We start from the raw sequence: 22,982 nt of genomic DNA, 5'->3' as shown, positions 1-22,982 counted from the left end.
GACAGTTGGAACAAGGTGGTAGGTAGAGTCAGATTCATCTTGTGTGTTTGAAATTTAATTATTTATTTATTGGCCATGCTACGTAGCTTGTGGGATCTTAGTTCCCCGATCAGGGATTGAACCCGGGCCCCAGCAATGAGAGCGCCGAGTCCTAACCACTGGACCGCCAGGGAATTCCCCTAAAATATTAAAAAAAATAATAATAAAAGGAATGATTGCTGGAGAAATACAGATGAGTGGCATCTAACCCTGAACTGAGAAGCAGGAAGGCTTCTTGGAGTAGGTGGCCGGAGGTGGCCACTCTGAAAAGGTACACAAGAGGTAAGGGAATATGCACAGGACGAGGGGCAGAAAGGACATTCCAACAAACAGGATCATGTGAGTGACAACCCGGAGGCAGCGAAGAGCAGAGTATGTGCAGGTCAGCGTCCACAGGGCAGGACATACAGGTTGGGGGCAGGGGGTACCCAGCCAAGCAGCTGGGCTTTATCCTGGGGGTAGCAAGGAGCCAAGGAATGTTGGGGCATTTCACATTTTTTAAATGTGAAAAAATAAGATGGTTTCAATAGAAAGCCCTCAACTCATTCCTGAAAGCCTTATCTTTTTGCCTGGAGAATGGCTGGGGGTTTTGTACATGTCTCAAGGAGTATCATTTTAGAGATTTTCTTTTTTTAATTAGCAAGCTTGTTTTCCTAAAACTATCAAAAAGCCATAAAATGGAGGCATTTTTCTCAACAGGAGGGAAGGCAGAGAACGCTGTTGATGCGAGAAACACGGGGAGGTTTGGACACCTGGGTGGGTTTCCCCTCCAGGGAGGATGCCAACCAGGAAATATTCCATGCCAGTTTTATTTACTCTGCGTATCTGGCTCTGTGTGGACAAAACACCGTGGAAGTGATGGATGTTTTGCACTAGATCAATGCTCCAGCCTCACATGTTGATAATCACCAGCAGCTGTGATCAGCCTTCTTCCCCAGATTCATGTCCCAGCTCTTTCTTTGGTGCTATATTTTGTCCTCCGGGGCCCACTCCTTTCAATAAACAAGCTAAACAAGGCATTGTGAGCTGTAGGGTTAAGGGCTCCAGCCATCTGCCCTCTGTGGTCCCGTGGGAAGACTCCCTAAACAGACAGATTACGTTTGATGTCTCAGATGCTGCCAGATCTTTGGTGGGGGCAGGGGGGCAGGTAAGGCTGGCATGAGGATCTCGGAAATCAACACACACGTGCCATCCAGAAGGCCTGACTGTTTGGCCAGGATCATATGACTGACGGCCATTGTGCCACATCAACAGCAAGGGGTGAGCCTGCTTGATTGGCTCAGAAGGAGGTGAATCGGCTGCTTTTTCACGACTCTATCCTTGGACCTCCCCTCCCCTTCGCTGTCTATCCTGCAGCAAAACGTTTAAAGCGTTGGCTAGAAGAATTAGGACGCAAGAAAAGGTAGGCAAACTCTTGGGTCACATATTGATGTTTAAAACACGCAGTTAGCATTCTCTGTTACCTGGAGCTGTCCTAAGTGCCGCGGAGTCATAAAGATGCTGCTGCTTCCACGCCAAGGACCTTACATGCCATAGGGTGGGATGGGGCGCCGCGTGGAATTTGGGCCTCTGCACCCTGGAAGGGACTGTGGGACAAGCTTTGGGGTTTAGGGAAAGTGCCACGTGTGGGCTGAGGTTGGAAACGAGTGTGTGGCTAAAAGATGAAGGTCTTGGGACTTCCTTGGCGGTCCAGTGGTTAAGACTTCATGCTTCCAACGTAGGGGGCGTGTGTTTGATCCCTGGTCAGGGAACTAAGATCTCATGTGCTGCAAGGTGCGGCAAAAAAAAAAAAAGAAAAGATGACGGTCTTCAGGAAGGCTGCAAGCAGTGGTAACTGTTGAAGTTTTTTGTCCCCGTAAAGGAGGTGTATGTATGTTGGTCTCTGTTGATTGATGAGCTCTCTGGGTAAGGATCGCAACCACCAAACTGGTAATATACCCAGATCTTAGTCTTCAAGCGCAGAGGGCCGTGGTTCTAACACAGCTCCACTATCTCTAGCTTTGTGTCCTTGCGCAAATGGCAAAACCTCTCTGAGCCTATTCCCTCACCTGAAAAATGGGAGAGTAGTAGTTGCCTTCCAGGAGTAGATGAGATAGTGTGGGTAACGCTTGGCACAGGAGGGATTCATTCATTGAATCGTAGCAGACCCTGCATCACGCATCAGTGAAAGATCCTTTGAATTTCTGAAAAGTTAAGATATTTCCAAGGGATCGTAGGAATACTGTCGGGCACACACTATAACTCCAATCACCAAAAAAGTGCTTCCAAGTCGCCTGTGGTGCAGACCTGGAAGGAAATAAATGGCTCATTTGTTATACGCTGTTGTATTTGCATACTTAGCAGTTCCTGGAGTCCTTAAAAAGATTTGGTTTCTCTAAACAGGAAGCATGTCTCCTCTCATCACGCTGACCTTATCTGTTGCTTGTTGGCCCCCCGCTTGGGAACACTGGATCCTGAGGACAGAGCAGGGCATGTGCTCGCTCTGCAGGCACGTGCCGGCTCAGTGCAGGCGCCCCGTAAACATTTGTGAAATTGAGCAGACTCGCGTACGTTGGCCTGGGTCAGCTTCTTCAGTGTTGGCACAGCATCCTTCCCAGCCCAGATTCTGCTTTCTCACTCCTGCTCCCTTGTGGGGTTGGAAATCCAAAACTAGCCCAGCCATTCCAGGATGCGTCTTTACACCTGTTTCCTGCCCCCAGAACAAAGCCTGTGTCTCTCCCATTCAGAGGACTTGGACTTGAAGCCTTGTCTGTTCTTTCCTCCCTTCACTCTGTTCTAGTGATGCCGTGTTCATGCTGCCTGCATGCATGATTTAAGTTCACCTTATTCTTCCTGATGGAGCCTGGCGGGCTGGGGCAGGCAGGTGAACTGGGAGACAGGAGCCTGAGGATGAGAGATGTTGAGGCAGACCAGCTTCTGTCTCGTGGAAGCTGGATGTTCAGGCTCAAGCAGAGCTAGAGATTTGCACGTGCAAATTGTCCCTCCCAGCACTTGAGGCTGTAGAAGAAAAACCTTCCCTGCAGAGGAGGGGTCTTTGGAAACTGAGAACATGGCCTGCGAGGAGCCTTCTCTTCCACATCTTGTGTGTAGGCTTCAGTTGGCCGGAACCAAATTCTGTGCCTCGTGACCACATGGGTAGGTTTTATTCTTCCCATTTTACAGATGAGAAAACTGAGGCCCTGGTGAGCTGAGCAATGTTTTTTATTTATTTATTTAATTAATTAATTAATTTTTAGCTGTGTTGGGCCTTCGTTGCTGCATGTGGGCTTTCACTAGTTGCAGTGAGCAGGGGCTACTCTTCGTTGCAGTGTGCAGGCTTCTCATTGCAGTGGGTTCTTTTGTCACGGAACACAGGCTCCTGGTGCATGGGCTTCAGTAGTTGCAGCACGCGGGCTCAGTAGTTGTGGCTCGTGGGCTCTAGAGCGCAGGCTCAGTAGTTGTGGTGCACAGGCTTAGTTGCTCTGCGGCATGTGGGATCTTCCCAGACCAGGGCTTGAACCCGTGTCCCCTGTATTGGCAGGCAGATTCTTAACCACTGTGCCACCGGGGAAGTCCTGAGCGACTTTTTTTTTGGCCATGCCACACGGCTTGTGGGATCTTAGTTCCCCGAGCAGGAATTGAACCCCAGGCACTCACCTGGGCCCTCGGCAGTGAGAGCGCAGAGTCCTAACCACTAGACTGCCAGGGAATTCCCTAGTTGAGCAACTTGCCCAGAGTCATCAAGCTAATAGACAGCACATTTGGACCCAATTTCTGGCTCACGTTACTTTCTCAAATGAACCCTTAGTCTGTCTTAGGAGTCAACACTTGCCTGTTTCTAAGAATAATATTCCTCTCTCCTGATACAAGCCGCTGATGATAGTATCATGCTCCACGAGGCAGGTTCTTAAAGGAAATCATGAGTGCAGGGTGGGAGGGCCGGGGTCTATTTTGCAGAGAAAACCAGGGAGGGGGAGTCGCAGGAATCGGGGCTGGAGATGAAACCTTCTGTCCCAAGGCCACCGTCACAGGCCCATGAATGGGGCCCTGTTAGCCATCTGTAAAGGCCAGGGCTCTGGCTTTATTGGTTGCCATGACGACCCCTGGCCTTGACAATGGAGGCCCACTTAGCTGAACGTGTCATTGTGTCCCCATTGAGTCTGCAGAAAAGCCAGTGGCTAGGGCTGCAGATGGGAAAGGAATGTCCCCAGCCTCTGCCAGCCCTTTTGTCTCTGTCCCTAGAGCAGATAGAATGAGAAAGAGCATCTTCAGGGCCTCAGAGAGGTCTGGGGCTTCTATCTCTAGCTAATGACACATGCAAAGATTTGGTGTTCGTAGGGCCTGGGAGGCAGCATGGTGGAGAGATGAGTCCATCTTCGTAGGATGGTTCTGGAGTGTTTATTATTTATTCAGTGATTGTTCTCAGCCGGGCACTGGGGCTGGGGATACAGCAGGGACCCGAGTCCCAGGTCTCAGTTCACCCTCTGCTAGCACATGAGTTAGGTGCAATTGGTATTGTCCCCATTTTAGAGGAGGAAACTGAAGCACAGAGAGGTTACTTAAGGTGCCCAAGGTCACACAGAAGGCAAGAGGCTGGTTTCACATCAAACACCCTGCATACCACCTCCCCAAAGAGCCACCTTGATCTTCTTCTTTCTCTTCTTTTTCATCTTTGGGATGTTCAACTTTCAAAGTGGGAAACCATTTCCAAGGATTTGGGGGCCATGCAGACCTGGGTCAAGTGCAGGGTCCACCGTTTACCCCTTAGGAAGGCGGTTCCAACCCTGCCTCGGGAGCTTCACCAATGCCCAGGTCAGATCCGTGGGTGTGCCCAGGGCGGGGGTAGGGGGTGGGCATCGTAGGTGGAGAGCTCCCCTGATTCTCACGAGCAGCATGGGGAAGAATCACTGGCTTCTGAGACCCCAAAATCACTTTTGAGCTTGGGAAGCCATTCACCTCTGAGCCTGTCACCTGAGGTGGATACGAAAAGTAATATAGAAGATACAGGGCACACAGTAGGTGAGCCATAAACAGCAAGGGAGGGGATATGGTGATATATGTATACATATAGCTGATTCAGTTTGTTATACAGCAGAAACTAACACAACATTGTAAAGCAATTATACTCCAATAAAGATGTTTAAAAAAAAATCCAGCAACCAGTACTTTTGACTTTTTATTCTCCCTCCAAAGCAAATTGGGAAGGTCCACCCCCCACCCCCACCCCCCCCCACCCCCCCCCACCCCCCGTTCACCTGAATTCCCCTCCCCCTATTGATTTAAACATTGCTTTCTCCCAGCCCTGCCCACCCTTCAGTTGCACCAGGCAGATAAGAGGGAGCAGAAAGAACTAATTAGCATTTTAATTAGAGGAAAAGGGATAGGGAGCAGTGGGTGGAAACCCAAGGGTTTCAACTTGTTTTGACTGAAATGCACAGTAAGAAACAGCATTTATTGTAGGGTCTCTGGGTGTCTGAAACAAAGATCACCCCCATCTGCCGAGTACTCTGATGGTTCTTATTCTGTCTAATTTATTGATTGATTGAAATTTCTCTTTAGGTTCTGTCAAGGAGAAAAGTCCCTGTCCTCCTTTAACACCTGTCTAAGAGCTGGTGGTCTCCATCCCAGCAAAAATAGGGGGCCTGGCCGAGGCTGGAAACCTTGGGTAGTCAACTGCATCCAGCTTTTAATTTAACAACCTGTCTTGATTTTCTTACATTCTTTCCCCCATCACCTTTATTTGCCCCAGATGAAACTTTGAGGAAAAGGGGCTGGGGAGTGATTAGTAGGGGTTGTAGGAAAATAGCTTTATAAAGTTTAGAAAGCAAGTTGATTTCGGGGCTTCCCTGACAGTCCAGTGGTTAAGACTCGGAGCTTCCAAAGCATGGGGCGCGGGTTTGATCCCTGGTCGGGGAACTAAGATCCCAGGTGACTCTCGGCACAAACAAAAAGTTAAAAAAAAAAAAAAAAAAAGATATGTTGATTTCAAGAAGTACGTTAAGTAAATACATGTTGTACGAGATTAAGAATGTGAGGGAGAAGTAGTATGCTGGGAAGAGGTTTGGAAAACACAGAGGGAGATGGGATTTTAGGGACCAGGGGTGCCTGCAACCAGCTTGTTTCCATTCAGAGTCTGGGATTTCTCCAGCCCCGCCTCGGCCACAAGCCTCAGGGTGTGCCAGTGCTCAGAAAGCTCCCCCTCAGGCCCGGGATCCTTCAGGTCACCTCCTCCTTTTTCCAGATGTGCCGCAGATTGCAGAGGGCGTGGCGGGAGGAACAGGGTGATGCTGGGACCCCTTCTGGGGTAAGAGTGGGGGTGGGGAGCAGTGCTGCCAGGTATTCTCGGCAAACTGCTCATCACATGCTCCTTGGGGTCAGAAGGGGCCTTAGAAACAATATGATCCAACACCTACGTTTTACACACGAGGAAACCGAGGCCAGGAGAGTGATGTGTCTTCTGTCCCCAAGCCAAACAAGGGCTGTGGTGGACAGTCAGTGACACAGTGACTTTAGATTTGAGGGGAGGGGAATGTTATTGTTAAATTGTCGTTTTAACACCAATTTCAGACCTGCTTGCTAATTTTAAATATTATCTACCTTAAAAGGCATGTGGGACTGTCTGCCTTTCACAGCTCAAATGCGGTGAGTCGGGGAGCTGTGCTGAGCTCCGGGTACCTGGTGAACAGGAAAAACTCCATCCCCACTCTCTCGGGGTTTGCATTTTTCTAAGTGTGATTGGAGGGTTTTAGGCAGGAGAGTGATGTGAGATGAATTATCCTTTAAAAAGGTCAGAAACCAATTAGAAAACAGAAGGAGAGGAAGAGAGAAAGCCAGGAACCCCCTGAGGGCATCACTGCCCCGCCAGGTGAGAGACGGGCGTGACTGGTCCCCAGCAAGACCCCTGGGCACCCAGCTCTCTGCTGTCACTGTTGCTGCTTTGGGGTCTCCGCCCGGGGAAAGGGAGCCCCTCCTGTGGCCGACTTGCATCTGAGGGGCCCCAGAGTGAGTCTGCAGGGAGAGTCTGCCTGTAGGCTGTCCCCTTTCCTCTGTGACCCCAGAAACCTCCAGGGATCTCAGACCACAGAGCTCTAGAATCAACGACTGCACTATTACAGGGCACGTGACAGACATCACTAATCTATCACAGCTCTTTTAAAGCTGGGTCTTGTTCTGCATCTCATCAGAGTGCCTATGCACGGTGCCTGGCGTATCACAGGGGCACAGGGACATCTGCTAAGTGAATGAATGACGCAGATGGGTCAAATGACAACTTGGGATCACACAGCCTGTAGCGGCAGGAATTCAAACGCAGGCCTCTATGATCAGGATGTGTCATTCCCCTCTATGCCCTTTTCTGGTCCCCTCTCTCCCCTCTGTGAAAGAGGAGGGATCACTCAACAATTCTCTTTTTTATTGAGGTCAAATTCACATAACAAAATTAACTATCAACCGTCTTCAGTGAACAATTCTGTGCCTTTTAATACACTCACAGTGTTGTACAACCATCACCACTATCTAGTTCCAAAATTTTTCATCACCCAAAATAGAAACCCCGTGTCCATTCAATAGTCACTCCCACTATCCTCTCTTCCCAGCCCCTGGCAACCACTGATCTGCCGTCTATCTCTTTGGATTTACCTATTCTTGAAGTTTTATATATAAACAGAATCTTACAATATGTGACCTTTGACGTCGGGATTCTTGCATTTACCATAATGTCTCTGAGGTTCATCCATGTTGTATCAGTGCTGCTTTCCTTTTCATGGCGAATAATACTCCCTGGTATAGACAGACTGCATGGTGTTCATCTGCTCATCCATTGATGGACAGTGGGTTGTTTCCAACTTTTGATGGTTGAGAATGGTGCTGCTGTGAACATGCATGTTTATGTATTTATTCCTATTTTCAGTTCTTTTGGGTGTATACTTAGGAGTGGAATTGCTGGGCCATATAGTAATCCTACGTTTAACATTTTGAGGAAGGCATAATTCTTAAACCACCATCTTTAAGGCTGAGGGTTTAGGAGCTGGTCCCTGGCTGCTTCCTCGCCATAGACTCCCACCCTGGTTGGTGCCCTCCACTCAGCTCACCCCAGCAAGCCCCCCTCCCCGTCCTCTGGGACATGCTGAGTACTCATTCCCTCCCCGTCCTCTGGGACTTGGCTGAACAGGATCCTTCCGGATGAGACTAGAGCAGCTGGCACCCTCCCTCCTTGAGAGGGTCTCCAGAGGGTTCCATCTGGCCATCAGCTGTTTCTGCCCCTCATCTTCCCTTACACCACTCTGTGATTTCTTGCCTGAATCCTTGGCCGTTCCATGTCCTTTCACGCCTCCGAGCATTAGCTCAGGCCTTACCTCCCCTTTCTTCTGTGACTTCTGAAATCTCGCAGCCTTTCAAGGGGCAGCACGCCCCCCAACCCAGAATTAATTTCTCTGTTCCCATGGCACCTTGCTTATACCAGCAAAAGTCAGGGTTCCATTCTGTCTTATACAGAATTAGTTGTTGACAGTGAACTGGAAATTTTTTCCCCTGCATATCCTGCCAGGTTATTTTAAGAATTTTATCAACGTGATGCGTAAAGCAGCTAGTACATTAAATTCTCCCATTTTTTCCCCGCTTCATTCCTCTGACACTAAATTATGAGCTTCAGAAAGAGAGGAGCATTTTATCCATCTTCGTTTTCTCCTATGTCTAAATAATGCAGTGCCTTGCCTGAAACAGGTGCCTAATTAATTTTGTTGATTGAATTAGTGGGCCAGGGACAGTGAATGAATGACATTAATTCTTCTGATTGTTGGAAATATATTGTGCTAAGAACTGACGTCTGGTAGAGATCAGGTTTCGTTATAAGGTCAGTTTCAACTGAGGGCCACTGAAATATCACTGAGATATATTTCCCAGTGTGACATTTTGTAATTGAAAGCGTATAGATGTGACTTTCACTTTTGCAGAGCATTCAAATGTTAATATGCTAGCTCTCCGAGATTCTCGCATTTTCAAAAACCCATCTAGCATTTTCAAAAACACGTCTAATGGAAATTGAACTGTATGGAGTCTTAAGTGCTCCCGTTTGAGACCAATGCTCTTAAATGAGAGACAGCAACTACTCTTTCTACCTAGTTACCAGGCTGCTAAAAATTAACAGGGTCGCATCGTGTTGGCTGTTCTGGAATAGATCAAAATATCCATTGAGTTATCAAGGAAAGAGTCTGGTTTCTCAGTTAATTTAAGGTCGCACCTTCCAAGCCCTTGCTTTTTTCAATAATATTTTCTCGGGTGAAAAGCAATAAAATTTCCCCTCTGAACTAGATCATTTGTATTCATCAAGCCCCGTTGCTTCTACAGTAGGTGTTTTGTTATTCACTGACTTAATCGATGTTGTAATGAAGGGTTTGGGGTCAGGCAGTCCGAAGCAATCCTATGACCAAATCCAAATACCATAACTCCTCCGAGCTTCCATCTCGTCGTCTCTGAAACGGAGAGATACACTACTGCTGGTTGAGCAGATTGAGGGGAATAAAGTACCCTTCAGAACAGTCACTTCCACCCTGGAGGAATCCCGATCCCCCACTGGGCAGAGAAGGTTTGCCGCCCTGAAGTCTTTATCCTTAGCCACCCTGCAGGGCCTTGCTCCACCTGCACTGCTGAGTAGAAGCAGCATTATTATGGTTTTGTTTATCGTTTTCTTTTTCTTATTTTGGCTGTGCCGTGTGGCATGTGAGATCTTAGTTCCCTGACCAGGGATCGAACCTGCACCCCCTGCAGTGGAAGCACGGAGTCTAAATCACTGGACCACCAGGGAAGTCCCAGAAGAGGCATTATTATTCCCAGTGCACTCCCAAACTTTGGGGCTCTGACGCTCTAACCATGCTGTTAGCTAGGATTCGGTTTGCAAGCAACCGAAATCCATTCAAAGTAATGCAAGCAAGCCCCGAAAAGTGGGGAAGGGGGAGGCTTTCTGGACTTTCTTACCAAGGCACTATTAGGATGGGAACACTTTTCCTTCACTCCTGATGTTTCCTGCCACGTGGAGGGACATCTTTGAACGTAACACTCCTGGCTCTCCCCTGCCCCCACCCACTCACCCCCCGCCCCCCGCCCCGCCCCGGGAAGGTAACTCAGGTCTCCCCAACAGGTTCAGAAGTGGGTGCTGCACTCATGGCCAAGCTGAGCTGCAGGCTTGAGATGGAACCAGGGAGTGCCCCACATGCCGGACCCAATTTCTCTCTCCTGTGGCTGCTTCTCTCTAGTGCACAGGCCACATTCTTCTCCATGAAAAGACTCTGTTTGGGGACTTCCCTGGTGGTCCAGTGGTTAAGACTCTGCTCCCAATGCATGGGGCCTGGGTTCGATCCCTGGTCAGGAAACTAGATCCCGCATGCCGCAACTAAGACCCAGCGCAGCCTAATTAACTAATTAAACAAAAGACCCTGTTTGAACGCCAGCTCCTCTTACAAGGTAGATAGTGGCTGACCCAACAGCTCCCAGGACTCTGGCCCAGCCAGGACCAGTCAGGTATGACCAGGGGGGCTGGGTCACACAGAACAGACCTGGCTGCCATGTCTACACCCCTGTAGATGGAGGGAGAAGTTTCTGAGAATGGTGAATGGTGACATTTGCTGACCCTGGACTCAGACAGCTGAGTTCTGTTTTCAGATCCACCATTAACATCTATGTGCCTCAGTTTCCTCATCTGTAAAAAGGGGATCACATAGCACTGTTGTGGGTGTTAATAATAATAATAAATGTTAATAATACTGTATGTAAAGTGCTTGGCACAGAGGGCAGCACGTAGAAAGGACTTGGGAAACAGAGTAATAATGAGAAGTGAAGGCTTCTGTCGTTGTTCTGAGAAACAATACAGGTCTATACCCAGTATTGTAGGTACACAAGGAAAATACATGTGCCAAGTAACAAAGCGTGTATTTAGTGAGAAGACCCACAAACAAAAAGATGCACAGAGAGTATGTTTGAATGGTGGCCTGGGGAGAGGGGGATGGAGGGGGGAGAGGTGATAAAAAGCAGCAGATAAACAATGGGGGAGGGAGGTTTTGCTCAAGGCCTACAGTGCAAAAGGCAACTGACAGAGCTAGGTGCTGGGATTTGGGATCAGGGCTTAGGAGCAATCTGGAGAGAATCAACCAACACACCCGTAAAGTGGGAGCTGGGAACCCTGACTCCCTGGGGCTGCGTAGAGTAACTATCTACTGGGCTCTGGGCCTGTTCCAGTTTCAAAACTGAAAACCCCACATTCCAGGGACCCCTCTCAGTCCAGAACAAACTCGGGAGAAGTACAACCCCCAAAGTGGGCCACCGGGTACGCCTCTGGATCTGCAGGATTCCCAACCACCGATATTCTGTATGTGAACAGGGCAGAGGGAGCTCCCTGCTTCCCACATTGAGCAGTCATCATGACGTCTGCTGTGAAGTTTCGTCCATCTGGGTCTTTCCATCGCGTAGAACACAGGCCTGCCTTGCTTATCCCAGGTGGATGATGCCCTGAGCTTGCCAGCTCACCTACAGAGAGCTCTCAAGCCAACTCTGTCCCCTTTCTTTGTTTTTCCATCTAGAAAATGGGCATAATAATCCTACCTGGCTACAAGGTCAAATGAAACATGTGAACAGGCTTTGATTTAAAGTGTATATTCTGGGGAATTCCCTGGAGGTCCAGTGGTTAGGTCTCGAAGCTTTCACTGCTGTGGCCTGGGTTCAATCCCTGGTCCCGGAACTAAGATCCTGCAAGTCACGCGGTCAAAAAGTTTTTTTTTTAAAGTTTATATTCTGGGCTTCCCTGGTGGCGCAGTGGTTCAGAATCCACTTGCCAATGCAGGGGACACGGGTTCAATCCCTGGTCCGGGAAGATCCCACATGCCGCGGAGCAACTAAGCCCATGTGCCACAACTACTGAGCCTGCGCTCTTGAGCCCGTGAGCCACAACTACTTAGCCCGCGTGCCACAACTACTGAAGCCTGCATGACTAGAGCCCGTGCTCCGCAACAAGAGAAAACACCGCAATGAGAAGCCCGCAGAAGCCCGCGCACCAAAACAAAGAGTAGCCCCTGCTCACCACAACTAGAGAAAGGCCACACGCAGCAATGACCCAACGCAGCCAAAAGTAAATAAAATAAATTTATTTTTAAAAAAAGTTTAGGGCTTCTCTGGTGGCGCAGTGGTTGAGAGTCCGCCTGCCGATGCAGGGGACACGGGTTCGTGTCCCGGTCCGGGAAGATCACACATGCCGCGGAGTGGCTGGGCCCGTGAGCCATGGCCGCTGAGCCTGTGCGTCCGGAGAGGCCACAACAGTGAGAGGCCCGCATACCACCACCAAAAAAAAAAAAAAAGTTTATATTCTGTATAAAAGCAAAGGATTTCATATTAGAAGAACCTTCTCCACTGTGTGGGGAAATTGTGGGGAGTGGGATACTTGGCCAGCAAGGGTGTGGTCTTGGTTGGTGTGACTCTGTGCTTCTGTTTTCTTTCAGGGCAGGAGCGTGTGACAGGGGTCTCTGTTGCCGGTGGAGGTGACCATGGCCTCCATGTTGCTCACCCGGCGGCTGGCCTGCAGCTTCCAGCACAACTACCGCCTGCTGGTGCCCGGTAAGCCGTAGGGAGGTCTCGGCAAGAACTGGCCCTAATGGAAGACACAATCCAGACTAGGGATTTGGGGTCTGAAAAAGTCCTTGGGGATAAAGGGATCCACTGTCCCACCCACCCCCATAAAACTGTCCCCATCGCCACACCTTCCATCTCCACCATGTGTTCCTGTCCCCGGGTGGACAGCTCTGCAGTGGTCAGGGAGCTGATCCATCCTGGAGCCACTCTGCTGGCAGGGAGGTGGTGGTACCAGCAGCCAGAAGGGCCCAGCTGGCTGCATAGGGATTGCTGGAGAAAACATGTAGCTGGGTTTACTGCGGAGAAACAAGAAAACGACAAGTCCTTGTAATTCACCTGAAAGCTTCAAGGGCACTGGGTGGGAGGCCCCATCCCAGGAATGTCCACCCCACCCTCTCCCTCACCTCCATTCACCCTGCACCTAACCGGCCAACAGCACTGGCTCATTCTGCCGCCGTGGTCTCTCTCAGCTGCTTCTATTTCTCTCTGTCTCGCTGAGTTCAGTGTAGCCCAGTGAGCACCCTGTCCGCGTGATCTCAGGAGACCTCCCTTCCTATAGTCTAATGAGGAAGGAAAGGGTGGATCCCATTTTACAGATGAGAAAACTGAGGCTCAAGAAGCAAAGTCACGCAGCCCCTTGAATGCAAGTCAGTCCGGCTCCAGACACTGGGTTATCATCACCACTCCCCCACGTGCCTCCCAGCAGCTCTGGGAGAGGGAGGCTTTCAGTAGCCTCCTTTGGACGCCAGCCCCTCCAGGCTGTCCCCAGTTTTCAGAGCCCCGTGCTTGCTGTCACAATGTCTCCTTCTTATTGTCAGTCCTGTCTGCCTTCTGAAGACAAATTGTTTGCCGAGGCCTTGATTTGCATGTTGAATGTTGCAGGTGTTTATATCCTGAGTGCGATAAAAAGCAGGAATGTTCTCTCCTCTCCCACAGGTTTTATTTTTAAATAAACATTTTCTTTTGGAATATTTTAGGTATGCAGAGAAATTGCAGAGGCAGTACAAAGAGATCCCATATGCTCCTCACCTAGTTTTCCCCAGTGTTAGCATCTTACATCACCAGGATGCATTTGTCGCAACTGAGGAACTGACCTTGGTACGTTGCTCTGAACCAAACTGAGACTCAGAGAGGTTATGTAAGTTTCCCAGAGTCTCAGAGCCTGCCAGTGACTGAGCCAGGCTTTGAGCCGAGCCAGGTTGCTCCAGGACCCACACCCTTAACTACATATTAATTATCTATTGTGATATAACAAATACCTGCAAACTTAAGAGGTTAAAATAATGCATGTTTATTATCTCACAGTTTTTGTGGATTATGAATCCAAGGCTTGGCTGGATGCTCTGGGTCCAGGTCTCTCATGAGGCACGGTTGAGCTGGTACCAGGGCTGTGGTCCTGTGTGAAGCTTCACCGGGGGAGCCGGGGATCCACCCTCAAGCTCAGTCACGTGGCTGTGGCTGGATTCAGTGCCACGTGGATGCCTTCATGCAGCAGCTCACAACACGGCAGCTGCTTCCTCAGGGTGAGGGAGAGAAGTGGGTGCCCAAGTGGGGAGCCACAGGCTGCTCCCACCCTCCCTGTGTTCAGATGCTTCCGTGCAGTGCCTCCACCCACTGGATCACTGCAAAGCCATTAAGCATGCTGATAGTTCATGGCCTGAGACAGTGTTCCCAATGGCATCGTGCAAAGCGTTTGTAATCTTATATCAGCAAGTAGAGCACAGAGACCCGGAGACCAGACAGCAGAATGGTTCTCTCTGGGTGGTGAAATTAGACGTGTTTGTTTTTTCAGTGTTGCTTACTGATATTTTCCTTGTTAAGAGTAAGTGGGGTGGACAGTTGAGGGGAGGGATAAGGTATGTTGTTTTGTTTTTAAACAAAAGCAAACAACTCCAGTTGAACGTGACCTTGATTTTGGCCGGGCTCACATACAGAACCCTTGCTATTTGGGAAAATGACATTCATTTATTACTCTCAGTAAAAGACTAAGAGGACGTTAAAAACATTGGATGGCTGCTTTTACAGTTTGGAGTTAAAAAATGACTCTGTGGATTGGCATGGCCACAGAGGGCTGGGCTGGATTTACCCGCTATGCCCGGTCTTGTGCGTCAGGGCACACCCCTGCCTTCTGGGCGTGCTGCTTTATTCATGAATGAAAATGCTGGGTCATTCAATATTAATGCAAACATTTTTTGGCTTCCTTGTACTTTTGATAGTAATTTGCCTCTGGGGGAAGTGAGTCGTTTTGCTGCAAACGTTTCATTTGAAAGACCCACACTAGATGAAACGGAAGATACAGCAGTTACATTCACAGTATCTGGGAAAGGAGAGGTCCAGCGGACAGATTTCCAGCTTAGCCACTCAACAGACGTGTGACTTTGGGCAGATTAATTGACCTTTCTGAGCTTTAGTGTCTTCTTTAACATGAGAATCATAATAACGTTTACCACCTAGGGGGTTGTGAGCATTACGTGCGGTAATCCATGTAAATTGCTCAGAATAATGCCTGCTATGTTCACCATTAGTGCTCAGTAAATGGACATCTACTCATGCAACTTGGTATAAGCGATCCCAGAAAAGGCTTCCTTGACAATTTAAATCTTGTTCTTTTTTTTGTGTGTGGTTTATGGCATTATATATCATCAAGAGAAAATTTATCGTATTGGTATTTGGTTATTTTCCTCTACAAAAAATCAAAATTGAGATATAGTGGGAAAAGCACAAGTATTCTGGATTTTTTTTTTTTTTTTTTGCGGTATGCGGGCCTCTCACTGCTGTGGCCTCTCCCGTTGCGGAGCACAGGCTCCAGACGTGCAGGCTCAGCGGCCATGGCTCACGGGCCCAGCCTGTCCGCGGCATGTGGGATCCTCCCGGACCGGGGCACGAACCCGTGTTCCCCACATCAGCAGGCGGGCTCAACCACTGCGCCACCAGGGAAACCCAAGTATTCTGGATTTAGATTCTGGACTTGCAACTCACTAGCTATGTGACCTCAGGAAAGTTGCTTAACCTCTCTGATCCTCATCTGTAAAATGGGGACAACATCATCTCACAAAAAGGTTGTGGATTAATTAAAACAAGAGGTGAGCGTTTGCCTAGGTAGGGCCTGCCTAGGACAAAGTAGGGACTGAATCTGTGTTAGCTTCCCCATCTTCCTTTTTCCGATAGCACAGTTGCCAAAAAACTCACCAGACTCTGATTTTCAGGATTTCTGCCCAGAGGTTTTGGCCCTCTTCCATCCACATCCACAAGTCTTCCTACAAAGACTTGGCACATGGTAGGAACCAGTGCAGTTCTTGATCCAGACCCATCCGCCTTGCACCTGGCCATGGCCTCCCCACCTCATGCCCCATTGATCTCTGCTCCCAGTGGAAGGATCCTCTCCCTCTATCCACTGCCTCTCCTCGCTCCTACCCCAACCCCACCTCCCAGTCCTGTTTACTCATGGTCTTGGCATCCTCATAACTGTGACTCCACATGACCCCACACGCTCCCTGTCATCAGGATTCTTTCAGCTGCAGGTCCCACTGCTAACTCCCTCCATTCCTGGTATTCCCGCTTTCCAACCCCCAAGAAGTCTGATTCCTACAATGCGACGTCAAGACATTTTCTGGAGAAAGGAAGGGAGGACTTGTGTATCCTCATGAGAGGACAACTTACTACTTACAAATTTTTCACTTTCCTCCTTCGCTGGAGACAAAGCAAGACCAGCACTGGTTAAGAGCTCTTTTTATCCAAATAGGCATCCCTGTTGAATGCAGGTCTAGTTGGACTCAGTCTTGACCAGTAACCCTGAGCTCTGGAAGAGAGAAAGAGTTTACAGTTTTCTTAAAAGTCATCAGTGTGTTCCATGACCTTTAACTCTCTGCTAATGGAATAAATGGGAGTTCCCTTTTCATTGTAAGATCAAACAAAAGATAATAAAAGCTGGTACCTTCATGCCTCAAAATAAGGGTAGTTTTGGATTTTAACTGGATTTTACGTTCAAAGGGCTACACTTTATTGCATAATTAATTCAGAAACCTTCTTTGATATTCAAAGCAATTATGAAAAATTAAGAATGAATTTAAATATGTTTTCTAATATCATGGCTTTTTATAGTTTGGCAAGTTGTGTGTGTGCGTGTGTGTGTGTGTGTGTGTGTGTGTGTGTGTGAGAGACACAGAGAGAGAGAAAACAGAGAAAGATGCTAGCATGTTTTAGTGTTAGTTTCCTTTCCTATGTAATGCAAACAATAACAACCTACCCCTCAGGGTTGTGGAAAGATAAAATAAGATCACACATATGATTTATACGAAGCATCTAGAGATTCCCTAGTTTGATGCAAGTATGGCAACCACCAAATATGTGCCAGGAAGATGAAAGATGAACAGGGACATTAAAAGGATTTCTAGGGGTTACTGATTATAAATCATCACACACTTATCTTGGATTCCGCACAGCCGTCTTTTGCTTAGTGATCAGTGAGGCTTGGAATTGAAACTACCCTTCATTTCAACAAGATGCTGAGCTAAAAAGCTCTGTGAGGTTAGCCTGGGAACTCAAGTTTATTTAACCCTCTACAAGTTTATTACTATGCAAAAAATGTGAAATCAGTTTCAAGCAAATGACTTGTGCCCCAAATATTTTTTAACCAAAAAAATCTGTAAGTGAGGACCACCTGAATTTAGACATTTGATTATTCTCTCCTGGATGATTTTTGATTGATGCAACTAGGGGCACAACTCCCGAGTGGGCGCTACTGGCATCTAGTGGGTGGAGGCCAGGGAGGCTGCTAAACATCCTACAGTGCCCAGGGCAATCTCCCACAGCAGAGAACGATACAGCCCACGATGTCAATAGGCCCGAGGCTGAGAAACTCAGGTCTATATATACATATGGATATAGATTAAAGTTTTTACAAAATTTGGATAATTTTTATTATGGATACATAATATTGCCAGTATTCCGCTGTCTGTGAAATGGTAGAATATGGCATATTCTATTCAGCAGCTCTCCATTGTTGGACATTTATGTTGTTTCCTCTTTGTTGTTGTTAGAAACAATACTATGACAAATATTTTTTGTGTGTTTTTGGTTTTTTTCTTTTTTCTTTTGGCCTCCCTGTGCTGTATGCGGGATCTTAGTTCCTCGACCAGGGATCAAACCCATGGCCCCTGCAGTGGAAGCATGCAGTATTAACCACTGGATCGCCAGGGAAGTCCCAATATTTTTAACCTATATCTTTGTGCACTGGTCCCGTTATTTTCTTGGGATGAATCCTAAACACTGAGATTGTTCACTCGAAAGGAATAGGAAGCTGGCATCAGCTTATCCTCACACCAGCAGGACGTGAGCATGCCTTCTTGCTTACAGCTTCACTGGCACCGGGCTTTCCCATTTCTTTAAATCCTCAGGGTTCTTGTGGTGCCCACGTGGCCACACTCAGAGTTCTGGGGCAGTCTGGCGGGGATGGGGCTGAGGTACTGGCACTGCCTCTGTTAGGGACATTGGGTGTTATAAGGGCAGGAGTCTCACATCTGCTGTCCCCAGGGGTTCTCACCATCTTTGTTTACTGCAGGATCCAGACACATCAGTCAGGCCGCAGCCAAAGTCGACATTGAATTTGATTATGATGGGCCTTTGATGAAGACGGAAGTCCCAGGGCCTAGATCTCTGGTGAGTTGAGCACAGCTGAATGGTGTGTTTCAGAAAAGAGCAAAAAGTGTCCATGGGGCAAGAACACAGCCAAGCTGAGGGCCCTGTATCCTTAGCTGCTTTCAGAGAGTTCACCATTAGAGATCCCGAACCTTAAACCAAGCCATTCCTTCGTAAGAAGCCAAAGAATTCTTCTCAGAGGAGATGTATCAGTTGTCTATTGCCACAATAATGCTGTGTAACAAACAGTCACAAAACCTCAGCAGCATACAAGTTGCTCATGCATCCAGGGTTAACTGGCAGTTGGGTAGGCAGCTCTCTTGGGCTCATCTACATGCCTGAGGGACGATTGGCTAGGCTTGTCTTGGGTCACTGTGGTGACTTGGCTCTGCTTTGTGCATCTCTTATGCTCCAGCCAGCCAGGCTGAGCTTGTTCTCACAGTGATCCAAGAGGAGAGCTTGCTATAGGTCTCTTGAGCTAGGCTCCACACTGGCCCACCATCATTTCCACTTCATTCCGTTGGCCAAAGCAAGTTACATGGCTTGCTTTGAGTCCAGAGTCAGGGGCTGGGGCACAGCATTCCAACAACAGTGAAGGAACATGACGATGTGATATGGCACAGGGCATGTATAGCACATGCCCCACTGAGCTTGATCTTAAAGGGCCACGAGGAGGAACTGGATGAAGGAGTGCATTCTGTTCTAGGCAAGGGGAATGGTGTACAGAGAAGCCCTCAGGGTGACAGTACAGGGTGTATGAGAGTAGCTCTGAATCCCTGGAGTTGATGTTAGCCTGTGAGATGGAAGAGACACAGGTGAGCGAGAGGTGTTGCTGCTTCTCCTCAAAGAAGCTACAAAACCTGCATACAACACAATTTGGAAGGCTGGTTAACCTTGATTCTGTGTTGTTATGTGCAATACTGTTTCTAATGTTTGCACCTAAAATATAACAGTGTAAACCTTTTTAATACAAATTTATTTTCTTTGCATATTTTGCAGATTTTATCCACAGTGTCCTTTTTTTTAAGTCAAAAGCTGTCTCTTTTGTCATTGAAACTATTTAATAAATACAGAAATCTTTGTACCGATGTAAATGATTGTAGTTATTTTGCATAGTCTTTTGCTGACAAAAGACTTTTTTCATGCATATTTCTATTGGGGAGGGGTGGATTTTAATTTAATAATCATAAAATACTTGGAATAAATTTCATATTCTTGTCATGAATATTATTTTGTATTTTTACGTGGAAATACATAGTTTTATGACACTAATTGCTGAAGTTTACTTTATGTTGACTTGTTTTTAAAGAAGAAATCCTTGTAATAGTAAAACCACTAGTTTTGTAATTCCCAGTTTCTATGTGGAATTGTACAAGTGGGGTGTTCAGATTATAATTATAAGTGGTTCTTTGATGTGCAAATTTCTATTTTCAGTTAATTTTATTTTCCTAATGGGGTGTTAAAGCCTTTTTTTACCCCTTAATAAAAAGAGAGCCCATGCTTTTCTGGACATTAGATAAATATCTTCAGCTTAAATTTTTTTGTTAAATAGTTTATTTGACTGTAATCTTTGAAGTATCTAAACCTCCAGCCTGTCTGTTGTACTGGTAATTTAATTGGCAGGAATTGTTTCCTGCCAACTAATTCTATTAAGCAATTTAAAAATATTTATAATATTGGGAAAACATGAAAGATTTTAAGCTGCTCTGGCAAGCATGTGTCCTTGCTCTAATGCTTTTCTCTTCTCTCCTGCAGGAGTTAATGAAACAGCTGAATGTAATTCAGGTGAGTGGGGATGAAATAACAATCCTTCCATTGCTTCTTTGTTACAGTTTCACCAAAGGAGGCAAACACTTAATCTGTGCTGGCTCTTTTTTTAAAACATGCAGCTGACTTTTTTTTTTTTTTTTTTTTTTTTGCGGTATGTGGGCCTCTCACTCTTGTGGCCTCTCCCGTTGCCGAGCCCAGGCTCCGGACGCGCAGGCTCAACGGCCGTGGCTCACGGGCCCAGCCGCTCTGCGGCATGTGGGATCTTCCCGGACCGGGGCACAAACCGGTGTCCCCTGCATCGGCAGGCGGACTCTCAACCACTGCGCCACCAGGGAAGCCCATGCAGCTGACTTTTGATGTAAACATTTTTTTTCTAATTTCCCTTGTGATTTCTTCTTTGACTCATTGGTTATTTGTGTGTTGTGTAATTTCCACATTTCGGTGAACTTCCCAAACTTCTTTCTTTTTAAATTTTTTTAAATTTTATTTATTTATTTGTTTGTTTATGGATGCATTGGGTCTTTATTGCTGTGTGTGGGCTTTAGTTGCAGCGAGCGGGGGCTATGCTTCTTTGCAGTGCACAGGCCTCTCATTGCAGTGGCTTCTCTTGTTGGGGAGCACGGGCTCTAGCCATGTGGGCTTCAGTAGTTGTGGCACGCAGGCTCTAGACTGCAGGCTCAGTAGTTGTGGTGCACAGGATTAATTGCTCCGCGGCATGTGGGATCTTCCCGGACCAGGGCTCGAACCTGTGTCCCCTGCGTTGGCAGGCAGATTCTTAACCACTGCGTCACCGGGGAAGCCCCCCAAACTTCTTTCTGTTATCGATTTCTAATCTCATCTCATTCTGTTGGGGCTGGAAACTTATTTTGAGTGATTTCAATCCTTTGAAATTTATTGAGCCTTTTTTATGGCCTAGCATATCGTCTATTCTGGAAAATGTTCCACATGCGCTTGAGAGGGACATGTACCCTACCGTTGTTGGGTGGGGTGTTCCATGCATGTTTGTGAGATCTATTGATCTGGAGCGTATTCACGTTAATCTTCTGCCTGTTTGTTCAATCCATTGCTGGCAACCAGGTACCGAAGTCTCCAACTAGTCTTAGAGAATTATTTTTCCCTTCAATTCTGTTGGGTTTTGCTTCATGTATTTTGGGGCTGTGTTATCGAGTGCTTATATGTTTATAGTCGTCTTAGTGGATGGACCCTTTTGTCATTATAAAATGCCTCTCTTTACCTCTAGGAACATTTTGTTTGTTTTACAGTCAATTTTGTCTGATATTAGTAGACACCATTGCATCTTTCTTATGACTGCTGTGAGAATCATATATCTTTTCCCATATTTTTACTTTCAACCTCATTTGTATTCTTGAATCTAAAGTATGTCTCATGTAGACAGCATATAACTGAATCTTTTTATCCAGCCTGATGGTTTCTGATTTTTTTTGTTGAATTGCTTAATCCAGGCACAGTTAATGTTATTATTGGTGTAGTTGTATTTACAGCTAACGTTTTATTTTTTGTTCTCTCTCTGTCTCATGTCTTTTTTGTTCCTCTCTTCATTTTCTACTAATTTTTTGTACATAAAGTGCATATCTTCTAGTGTACCATTTTCATCTCTTTCATAATCACTATATATTTTTTAGTTTTCTTAGGCCTTAAGGCTTACTATATACATTTTAACTTTTCAGAATCTTCTTCAGAGTTATATCTCAATCTTTTTTGTTGTGATATATAAAACACATACAGAAAAAAATCATAAAATACAAATCCACAGCCTAATAAGCAACTATAAAGCAAATCACCCATGTAATTACCAGCAGGGCAAAAAACCCAACACTGCCAGCACCCACAGATACCATCCATGTGTCCATAAATGGGCAGGACATGGCTTACTTCATCAATTCAAGCTTAATCCTGAAAGACTGAGGGTCTAAAGAATTGCAGTGAGCCTGATCCAGTCTCTCCTTTCCCCAAGAATGCAGAAGCTGTGCACTTTTTCTGCAATTACGAAGAGAGCCGAGGCAATTACCTGGTGGACGTGGATGGCAACCGGATGTTGGATCTTTATTCCCAGATCTCCTCTGTCCCCATAGGTAAGAGCTGGAAAATCAGTCCCTGAATGTAGCCTCTGTCTCTGTGTAGTTGTGGCTCTCCAGACTTCCGCCACTCCTTCCAAGATGTGCGTCCTTGTGTGCAGCCAGACACTTCCCTCAAGGGCAGAGAAAAGGAACAAGTCATTCGTAGGATGACTTTTCATGTCTTTTCTCATTTACTCCTCCCCCAAACCCTACAAGTGTGGATCTGGGTACATATGCCCATTTTGTAGGTAGATGAGCAAAGCTTGGAGAGGAAGCATAGGTAGAATGTGAGCCCATGTCCAATGTCAGCAGTCTTAGGATTCCTGGAAGAAGATCCTGAGGCAGGGATTTGGTGCAAGTGGTTAACTGAGGGAGAGCTCTTGGGAGAATGGGCAGGGAGGGAGAGAGCAGAGGGCAGGGGGAAATTAAGAAGGATGAGGTCTCAACCAGAGACCAGCCACAGCCTGATTCCACGGGGGTCTCTGAAGCGTGCATTGCACCCCAGAGTCGGTCCCAGACCAAGGCAAAGAGGCTGGCCTTTTGGTACCCCTGGGCCAGTCGGTCCTTGCCCATCGGCTGCCAGAGGGAAGGACTTGTGTCGTCTCTTGGGCGAAGCAGCTTCCATTCACCAGGGGCAATTTTCCAGAGAAGGAAGCAGCTGGAGCCATTAGCAGCACTGCCCCCGCCCCCCGCCAACACACACACACAGAGCAGCTGGGAGAGGGGTGGCTTGCCCAGGAAAAGTGACCTGGAGGGGCACCAGTAGCCTCTGCCTTACCAGGCTCCCCTCCTGGCCATCCAGAGCAAGGCTGTGCAGCTGCAGGAGGGCATGGCAGACGGGACAGACAGGGCTGATTGGCACGTGCA

At 47.3% G+C, this 22,982-nt stretch overlaps 1 protein-coding gene across 7 annotated transcripts in view; it reads left to right on the top strand.

Annotated features, from left to right (window-relative positions):
• The window catches only part of ABAT (4-aminobutyrate aminotransferase), a 93,188-nt gene that overhangs the window by 41,664 nt on the left and 28,542 nt on the right, over positions 1–22,982 (top strand). For 4 of the 7 annotated variants that reach the window (XM_065893520.1, XM_065893519.1, XM_065893518.1 and 1 more), the window contains exons 1-4: positions 12,546–12,615; positions 18,191–18,288; positions 20,023–20,052; positions 22,013–22,130. In XM_065893520.1, coding sequence (XP_065749592.1) covers positions 12,546–12,615; positions 18,191–18,288; positions 20,023–20,052; positions 22,013–22,130 — 316 coding nt within the window. Of the gene's footprint in view, positions 1–12,500; positions 12,616–18,190; positions 18,289–20,022; positions 20,053–22,012; positions 22,131–22,982 lie in introns of those variants that run through there. The other 3 variants (XM_065893517.1, XM_065893521.1, XM_065893523.1) reach the window with 3 other exon arrangements.

This window comes from Phocoena phocoena, chromosome 15, assembly GCF_963924675.1.
Source record: "Phocoena phocoena chromosome 15, mPhoPho1.1, whole genome shotgun sequence".
NCBI lineage: Eukaryota > Metazoa > Chordata > Mammalia > Artiodactyla > Phocoenidae > Phocoena > Phocoena phocoena.
Note: the sequence above shows the minus strand (reverse complement) of the source record. Positions and strands in the feature narration are given on the sequence as shown.